This window comes from Mastomys coucha, unplaced genomic scaffold (genome assembly GCF_008632895.1).
Source record: "Mastomys coucha isolate ucsf_1 unplaced genomic scaffold, UCSF_Mcou_1 pScaffold4, whole genome shotgun sequence".
NCBI classification, from domain to species: domain Eukaryota; kingdom Metazoa; phylum Chordata; class Mammalia; order Rodentia; family Muridae; genus Mastomys; species Mastomys coucha.
In genome coordinates, this window is record NW_022196910.1 from 26,883,265 (window position 1) to 26,892,738 (window position 9,474).

Consider the following 9,474-nt stretch of genomic DNA (forward strand, 5'->3'; position numbering starts at 1 on the left):
GCTAGAGTGCTCAATGCGGGGCCCGGGGACCGCTGCAGCCTAGAAAGGAGAGGGGACTGGCCCCCCTGTTCACAGTAGCCACTGTTTACGCTTGAGTTCCCGCAGGCTTGCAGGTCTCCGGGGTACAGGGAGCGTTGGTGAGGCCAAGCGTCCCAGGCACCTAGCCTAGGCTGCCTTGCCAGACCGGTTTCTCTTAGAAGCCAAACTCTGCTCTTGGCCCCAAATCATTAAAGGAGCTTGATCCCCAGACTCGATGGGTGACCGGTGATGGTGGTGGAGAGCAAGATCTCCGGAACAATGGCTCAGAATGCCCCCACTCCACCGGAGCAGAAGAAAAGTATAGGGCTCGCTGACGAGGTTTTTCGTGCTCACTCCACCCCACACCACCCCAAGAAAGTTGAGAAAGCCCGGGGTTGGGGCGCTTCTGGTTTTCTGGACAACCAAACGCTTGTTTGCATAGTTGCTTTAAAATGTTTCAACAAAACACTAGTTTGTTTCTAGAGATGTTGAATTAGCATTTAACACTTCGTTGGGTCGCTAAAGCCCAGGCAGTTCACCAGCCCCAACACAGCCTCGGCTAAAGGACGTCAGAACAAACAGAACTAGACTTTTAAAAGAGCTAAACAATTGCCACACACGATCTAAAGGAGGACAGGGTGGGGGGTGGGGGAGCAGGGGCGGCGCTATGGCGGGCTTGGATCTAACGTTAAAGGGAGTAAAATAAGGGGAGAAAACCCCTCAAGTTTTATTAAGGTTACTTAAAGATTGTAAGCGTCGCGAATAAAGGCTTTTGTGCTTGCTAATTGCACTACTGGTGCTCTAGAGTTAGACGCGAAGTGTGAACTCTCAACAGAAGGAAACACGAGACAACTTTAGTGCCCTGGTTTATGTGCCCTGCTCCTCCTCCACCGCCGCCCCCTCTTCTTTCTCCTTCCTCCCGCCGAGCCCGCAGTTGCAGCTTGTTTGCACTGGGGCTTATCCGGAGCGGAAATTCCTTTCCGTTTTTGTGAATGACAAACTCATTAACAATTCATCAACACAACCTGTTCCAGCCGGCCCGTCCCCACGGCAACAGCCCCTTCCGCAGCGCGCTCATTGGCTGGCCGAGAGAATGTATCCATTGAGACGCTGGCTGTTTGTATCCATTGAGGAGCTGCCTCGCACAGGGGGTGTGCTCTCGCGGAGTCCTAGGGACTGTGAGCAAACCCAGTCTTGGATAATCCGGCGAGAAACACCGGGTTGGATCTGAGGTGCAGCCTCAGAAGGAAGCATTAGGAGCCGCTAGACTTTTTTTTTTTCTTTTTCCTTTTTCTCCTCTCAGTGGCACGGAGTCCGAATTAATTGGATTTCATTCACTGGGTAGGAACAAAACTGGGCACCTTCATTCAGAGAGATTCATTGACTCTGAGAGTGATCTGGTGCAGAGAGGGACCAGTGGCTTGGCTTCTGTGTCGCCTTCCCTAACCGCTAGCCTCGGCTTGGGAAAGGCGAGGCAGAATCAAACCCCGCTTCGAGAGCGGGAGCTTCGCGAAGCGTGCTCGGCCTATGCCTGCCTCGAGGGGCGTCTGCTAGGCACCCCGCCTTCTCCTGCATCTCGACCCCCATGATAGATACGCTCAGACCCGTGCCCTTCGCGTCGGAAATGGCGATCAGCAAGACAGTGGCATGGCTCAACGAGCAGCTGGAGCTGGGCAACGAACGGCTGCTGCTGATGGACTGCCGACCGCAGGAGCTGTACGAGTCGTCGCACATCGAAACTGCCATCAACGTGGCCATCCCCGGCATCATGCTGCGGCGTCTGCAGAAGGGCAACCTGCCCGTGCGCGCGCTCTTTACGCGCTGCGAGGATCGGGACCGCTTTACCAGGCGCTGCGGCACCGACACCGTGGTGCTCTACGACGAGAACAGCAGCGACTGGAATGAGAACACGGGTGGAGAGTCGGTCCTCGGGCTGCTGCTGAAGAAACTCAAAGACGAGGGCTGCCGGGCGTTCTACCTGGAAGGTATGTCATGCGCCCCGGGTGCAGGGCTCGGGGCTAGGGCTGCAGGCTGGGGAAACTGCCGGCGAGGTAGCGATCACCGCTCGCATTGCGCTTAGAGGAGCTGGGCCAGCGTGGTAGCTTCTCTTTCAAGGGTTCTATACAATCAGACACCTCCACCTTCTCTGGTTTTCTTTGGTCTGGCTTTGAATTAAGATTCAGAAGAGCTGGAAAGGTAGTTCAGGGTGCAGCTTGGGCAACTCCTAGATCCTCGAAATACTAAGAAAAGTAATTTTGTGTATTTCGGGATTCAGAAGAATAAATGTTCCCTGGGTAGGCAGCGGGTTATGTTCCTAAAGGGGCACATTGAAGCGTGCGTCTACCACTGCCTGGGGTTCATAGGGTGCCTGTCTATAGTGTTTCCTGCACCTTCTGCGCTTCTCACAAGCTGAAAATTACTACAGCTTCTCCGGTTACAAGATTGCTTTCCTTGTTTCTGGCAGGTGGCTTCAGTAAGTTCCAGGCCGAGTTCGCCCTGCACTGCGAGACCAATCTAGACGGCTCGTGCAGCAGCAGTTCCCCGCCTTTGCCAGTGCTGGGGCTCGGGGGCCTGCGGATCAGCTCCGACTCGTCCTCGGATATTGAGTCTGACCTTGACCGAGACCCCAATAGCGCAACGGATTCGGATGGCAGCCCGCTGTCCAACAGCCAGCCTTCCTTCCCGGTGGAGATTTTACCCTTCCTTTACCTGGGCTGTGCCAAGGACTCTACCAACTTGGACGTGTTGGAAGAGTTTGGCATCAAGTACATCTTGAATGTCACCCCCAATTTGCCTAACCTGTTTGAGAACGCAGGGGAGTTCAAATACAAGCAAATTCCTATCTCGGATCACTGGAGCCAAAACCTGTCCCAGTTTTTCCCTGAGGCCATTTCTTTCATAGGTGAGACTAATTTGCAGTCATTCATAGAGTTGAAGATGTTAATCTGTTTACCTGCAAGCTGTTTTGCAGGTCTTTACTGTTTTAAGAGTGTTAATTCTGGTTTACCTTCTTGGTTTAAAAGGAAAACAAGGGCCCGTTGACATAGCAGATCAGGGGACTATTTGAACCATTTAATTTGTACTTTTAAAAGGGGTCTGTTCCAATCAGCCATGTTTTCACAGGATGTGAGTGGAGAGTTAGTTAGAAGCACTGTCTTTTGCAGGCAAGAATCCTAGTATTGCTTTATAATTTAAAAAGAGATCTAGGAGTTATTTTAGGACACGCAAGTTAGTTGTTGGAAAGCAGTTTGAATTCTTGATGTTGATGTTACCTAGCCGAGTGATACTGCAGTGTACTGGTTACTGCGAGCCTCTGGGTAACCTGATCCCAGCCGGAAGGACTGTGGGCTGAGAGCCTAAGAGGAGCGAATCTCCAGGCATTGTAGTGCATTTCCTATTACAAAGGAACTCATTTTCAGGCCATGTAGACATCCTGTTCCTCCTAATGGGCTGTCCCCTGTGACTTCCCTCTCTCTTTTAAAATGCCTGAATACCCCCATTGTTAACTGCACAACAGTTGGAGAATAATTTAATAGACCCTCGCAGTCTGCTTTTCTGTATGAGAGGCATTCAGGACTGTCTTGCAGGGTTTCTGGTATTCACAAGATGGGGCAAAGAATGTACACATTAAGGAATTTTTTGTTGTTAGAAACTTAATACAAAAGCTCCCTTTACAGGAAATATCTGAAATATGTGATTGTGATCAGTGTACATACTTATCTCCAGTTATACATTTTCTGCTGCCTCCAGGGGCTTAGCTGCCACACACAATTTTTACTATTCCTTCTTAATTCAGACTTTAGGCTGAGCATTTGCAAAGGCTTGGGTTTTTTTTTTTTTTTTTTTCAGTCTAGTGAAATCTTGCCTTTCTTTTTTGTGTTCACAGATGAAGCCCGAGGCAAAAACTGTGGTGTCCTGGTGCATTGCTTGGCAGGTATCAGCCGCTCAGTCACCGTGACTGTGGCATACCTTATGCAGAAGCTCAACTTGTCCATGAATGATGCTTACGACATTGTCAAAATGAAGAAATCCAACATCTCCCCTAACTTCAACTTCATGGGCCAGCTGCTTGACTTTGAAAGGACCCTGGGACTCAGCAGCCCCTGTGACAACCGTGTTCCTACGCAGCAGCTCTACTTCACCACGCCCTCCAACCAGAATGTCTACCAGGTGGACTCTCTGCAATCTACGTGAAAGGCACCCACCCACCTTTCCTAGCGGGGAGTGTCCCATTCCTTCAGTTTCTCTGGGCAGCATCGACCAGGCTGCTTTCTTTGTGTGTGGCCCCAGGTGTCAGAGTGTCACCAGCTGTCTGTATTAGACAAGGTTGCCAAGTGCAAAATTGGTTATTAAGGAGGGAGAGATTTGCTCCACTCATTGTTTTATTGGAAGGACAGGACATGCTGTCTAGATCCAGGCAATAGGTTTGCTCCTGTACCCCAGCCTACCCAAGCAGGGACTGGACATCCATCCAGATAGATGGGTAGGACAAAGGAGTAGGGGTAGGAGCATGTGTTCTTTAGGGCCTTGTACGGCTGTTTCCTGTTGCATCTGGAACTAACTATATATTGTCTTCAGTGAAGACTAATTCAACCTTGCGTATAGTGGAGCCAAAGAGATTTTAGCTCTGTATTTGTGGTATCAGTTTAGAAGACAAAAAAAAAAAAAAAACAAACCTGATACTTTTATCTGATTATTGTAAATATTTGATCTTCAATCACTTGACAGTGTTTGTTTGGCTTGTATTTGTTTTTATCTTTGGGTTTAAAAGAGATCCAAAGGGAGAAAGAGCAGTATGCCACTTCTTAGAACAAAAATATAAGGAAGAAAAATATTCTTTTCTAATCCAAAGGGTATATTTGCAGCATGCTTGACCTTAATGTACCAATTTGATGGCATTTTCATGGATAATAATTATCACTAAGATTTTGTTATGGTGAGGCCTTTAGTCTCTTTCATATATCTTCCTTGTAACTTTTTTTTTTCTCTTAATGTAGTTTTGACTGCCTTACCTTTGTAAATATTTGGCTTACATTGTCTCAAGGGGGTATTTTGGAAAGACACCAAAATTGTGGGTTCACTTTTTTTGTTTTTTAAATAACTTCAGCTGTGCTAAACAGCATATTACCTCTGTAAAAAATTCTTCAGGGAGTGTCACCTCAAATGCAATACTTTGGGTTGGTTTCTTTCCTTTAAAAAAAAATACGAAACTGGAAGTGTGTGTGTGTGAGTATGAGCGCCCATTTTATGGGTGGGATGTGACAGGTTGTGAGGAAGGGAGAATTAACTTGCTCCATGATGTTCGTGGTATAAAGTTTTGAGCTGGAATTTATTATAAGAATGTAAAACCTTAAATTATTAATAAATAACTATTTTGGCTATTGCGCATGTTTTTATTTTTAAATGTCTCAGTCTATGAAGTATGAGCTTATAGGGATAGCAAGGTCACACTACTAAAGGTTTTCAGATGCAGTGTGTGACATTTTGTTTCAAGTTAAGACCTTATAGGGTAGACTGACCACTTCATGCATACAGATAACACTTGAGTGGTTCAGGCTTCATTAAGATTTTCTTATTTCCCCTTCCCTGGAGAAATGAATCTCAAAGTATAAACATTGTTGAAATAGAAGGTTTGGATAGTAATAAATGACATGGCCACAAGGCCATCCCAGTATAATGGCAGCCACATGTTAACCTCTGTCCTCCAGAACCCTCTACTCCATAAAACTTGGGTATGTCAGGAAGTAAGTAGAATAGTTTTTTGCAGGATGTCTAGTGCCGGGAATGGTCCTAGCACAAGCTAGATTGGGTCCCTTTCTCTCTTTGATTCTCATGACATCCTAATGGCACGTTGGCTTTTTCATAGACTTGCATGTGGTTTTTAAGTGTTTTGTGTGTTCACTCTGGATGAAATCTTGTGTTCCCAATTTAAATCTGTTTTTGTGCTTAGCTATTTTAGGATGTAGGCCAGAAGCACCATTGAATCTCTGTTATAGATGGTTTTAAAGTTTCCTTCTGAGCCAAAGACTAGGCATCCACTCATTTTTCTGGAGACATTTTTCTGAGCTCGGAAGTACGTAAACCAAATTAAGAGGATGGGACATGCATTAGTATCAAAAGTGCTAGGATGATGCGTTTTGGGATGCCACGTCTGAGCTCCATCATTTTGAAGTGGGGAAAATGAGCTTTTCACCCAAGCAACATGGATGGCAGGTGACTGTTGTGCTATCTGGCAGTTTACATGTAGTTGACAAGTGGGTCAACCTGTCTGGGAGTGACTTTTTAAGTGACTTAAGTTAAAAGACAAAAACAAAAATAATCAAGTCAGGCTCTTATTTGGGTGTCCCAAGTCATCAGGAACAAAAGCAGAAATGGATCCCAGTTCAGCTTGGCTCCTGTTAATCTGGTTCTGAAGGGTTTCCGGTTCTGAAGAGTTTCCTGTCCTGGCGTTCCCTAAACTGCCTGTTCAAAGTCGGGATTTGCAAGCAGTGTGTGCTGTCTGTCCAGCTGCAGCTCAAGTAGCTAGCTGACTGCTTTCTTAACTTCTTTTATCTGACTTCTTTTCTCCTTTTTCTTTTTATATTAAAGGGGGTTAGGGGTATGGGTAATTTTAGTGCATTTCCCCTTCGTGGATCATCTCTGTTCCTCCCAGAACTTGCATACACCCCGAGTTCCTACTGCTGGGCTCAAACCCGACAGCTGGCCTCCCCAGCATTTCCTCTTGTTCCACTGTGCGTTTGTTGTTTTGTCAGTCCACTTCTGAAATTAATAATGTTTTCTGGCCAAGTGCCACAAGCCATTACCACAAAGGGGAAGTAACACATATGAATAGCAGGAAGCCATGCAGGGTCACAGTGTGAGCTGAACCTGCGGAGGGAACATAATTGAGCCTGGTCCATTCAGCAAGTGTCTGAGAGTGATTGCAGGCGGCTCAAGCTGTGAAAAGAAAAAAAAAAGTTTCCAATAAATTGGGAGCAAATGGTCTTTGTCACCAGTCTGAGCTAAAGGAGAGTTTAGGGCCCCCATAAAGTTGCAGTGTTTGGGGGTTTCTCCCCTCCTGGCTGTTGTTTCATAAGGCTGGTGAACACAGGGCGCCTGTTTCCTCTGTTCCCACAAAAAGGTTCATGTTAAAAGGGTGATTTTTTACGGTTCATCTAGGCCAGGAGGTTCAAAGAGCTGTATGTTTTTCTTCTGTTTCTCCTCTGAAAGGTGGGAGCTTGTAACTGAGGGCATGAGCCCCGGCACCTCACCCTGCCTCTGCCTCCTTCTCCTGCTACCCTACCGGCTTCTTTGTGCTTGCAAGGAGCCAAGGGAAGGCTATCATTTTCCTTCTCAAAGTTGGGCTGCTTTCCTGAATGGAGCCCTTGCGGTTACTAGGGCAACCTTTTCCAGCAGCTGCAGCCCTCCAGCCGGGCCTTCTTCATCACCTGCTATCCCCATTAGAGCCATCCTTCAGTCTGGAAATGGCTACCTTGCCTGCCTTGTGTTGGGAGGAGGCGGGCTCTGGTAGGAGAGGGGGTTGCAGGTTTCGTGGGTGCTGCAAAACCAAACCAAACCAAACCAAACCAAACCAAACCAAACCAAACCAAACCAAACCAAAAAACCCTCAGGGTGTGTAGTAGTTAATGGGATGAACAGATTTCAGGGTTAAAAGTCTGGAATTAGGAAGGGATGTCTGGTGATAAAAATACCAACAGTCTTTAGAGGAATGAAAACAAAGATTTGCATGGACTTTAAAACTGGAAGGCATGAATTGTGATTGTCATTCTCTCGTTAATGGGATGAGTAGCCCAGGGCAAGGCTTTTGGCCCCTCTGAGGGGTTTGTTTGTTTGTTTGTTTCTTATCTGTGAAAAGAGTGCGAGTTTATCTATCCTTCTAGGTTCCTTTCATAATTCCATCCTTCTGATTGTGGATTGGTGATGCTTTAAAGGTTAAAATGTGAGAAGGTTAGGTGGAAACAACCCCTGTCTATGATAGATACCTTGTGGGTAATACCGCACTTAATTCTCAGAATGGCTCTGTGAGATAGGCTGTATTATTGTTTTCTTCCAAAGAGGAAACTGAGGCAGTGATCCACCCGTATGGCATCTAATACTCTAATATCTCTCTCCCAGTCCCTTTCCCTGTCCCCCTTCCTCTCCCCTTCCAGTGTGTGTGTGTGTGTGTGTGTGTGTGTGTGTGTATATGTGTGTACACTATTGTTATCTTTTAGAACTGAACTTTGGGGGCTCTGTCTGCTGCAGACTGCTTGTCCTGTCAGTATTCGCTGCTCTTCACAACATCCTGTGATGCTGGGTAGGAAGCGGCGCCTCCATTTTAATAGCTGAGGAAGTAGAGGAATCAGAGGTTACACAGGCCTGGATGCCAGAGCCAAATCATGACAAGGCCGTGCCTTTTCATGTGTCAGTTCATCTGGAAGCTTCTTTCCTTCCTCCCCTGAGAGAAGTTGCCCAACCTTGGGTCGATTAGCACATAAATTACAAAACTGATGTCCCTCAGGATCTCTAGCTAGCATTGTGGGGCCTGGCTCTGACCTTTGCTCACACTCCTTTGTCAGCGCTGGGGGACTTCTGAAAGCAGCTACCTCCTCCCTCTGACTCTTCCGGAAGAAATTTGCAAGAGGGGGTCAGGGTTAGGAGAGGGCAAGAGAAAGAGTGGAGGTCTGCAGAACAAGGGACAACCAGCCAAAGAAGAACAGGAGATGGAGTGGGGTGGAGTAGAGACACAGAAAGAACAGGTCCTGTGGTAGCTGACATAGGAATCCTTGAAAAACCCTTAAAAAAACAGTTCACAGACTTTAAACTGTTTCACAAGGACGACTTTAGCTGTAAATTTATATGCCATTTCTCACATGCAGTTTCTCAAATACCCTGAATGACTTTCAGAGATTCTTATCCAATCCTTGTGTCTTCGGTGCTCAGTTAGCAGTTGGCTCTGAATGGGTTCGGTTGGGGGGATGGGAACAGGCATTTGCGCACGCGTGTCCGCTCCGTGGGAAGGGGCGATTCTTTCAAACATCTTTGCAGTCCAAAGGGCACAGGACAAAGTTCAAACAGTTTACAAATATTTATTCAGACCTTGATGGGAGTCGGTTTGATGAAAGAACGTGACAATAAAGGACAGCTAAAGACCTTCACTGAGTCCTTAAAGGTCAAAGGTAAGGCCATGCGTCCAGGTGTCACGGGATGTTTCTCTGGCTACCCCAAATCATTGGGCCCTCTAGGGACAAGTGGACTCCTTGTCTGTCCTGCTTTGTTTCAGTCATGCAAGCAACATTTTATACCTTATATTTTAATGTTTACAAAGGGAAGGATGAAGAGCCTACCTGCATGCTGCTTCACCTAGCAACTTTCCAAGAAGCAGAGACGAGATGTGACAGGAGCCCTTCCAACCACTGCATCCCTGTCCAGGGGGAAATCCAATTGTCTCTTTCCGGCTTTTGGAGAAAAATCTAA

The 9,474-nt window shown here is 46.8% G+C and overlaps 1 protein-coding gene and 1 long non-coding RNA gene across 2 annotated transcripts; one reads left to right on the top strand and one right to left on the bottom strand.

The window, feature by feature from the left end:
- The first annotated feature begins 1,122 nt into the window (after positions 1-1,122).
- Dusp6 (dual specificity phosphatase 6) lies at positions 1,123-5,402 on the top strand. The gene is made up of 3 exons (XM_031349753.1): positions 1,123-2,003; positions 2,483-2,920; positions 3,905-5,402. Exons 1-3 carry the CDS (start codon positions 1,604-1,606, stop codon positions 4,210-4,212), a joined length of 1,146 nt encoding a protein of 381 aa, XP_031205613.1. The 5' UTR covers positions 1,123-1,603; the 3' UTR covers positions 4,213-5,402.
- LOC116076133 lies at positions 5,398-9,164 on the bottom strand. The gene is made up of 2 exons (XR_004112833.1): positions 8,871-9,164; positions 5,398-6,954 (listed from the first exon to the last, which is right to left on the bottom strand). It is a non-coding gene; the product is annotated as an uncharacterized LOC116076133 (long non-coding RNA).
- Between the last annotated feature and the right edge of the window lie 310 nt (positions 9,165-9,474).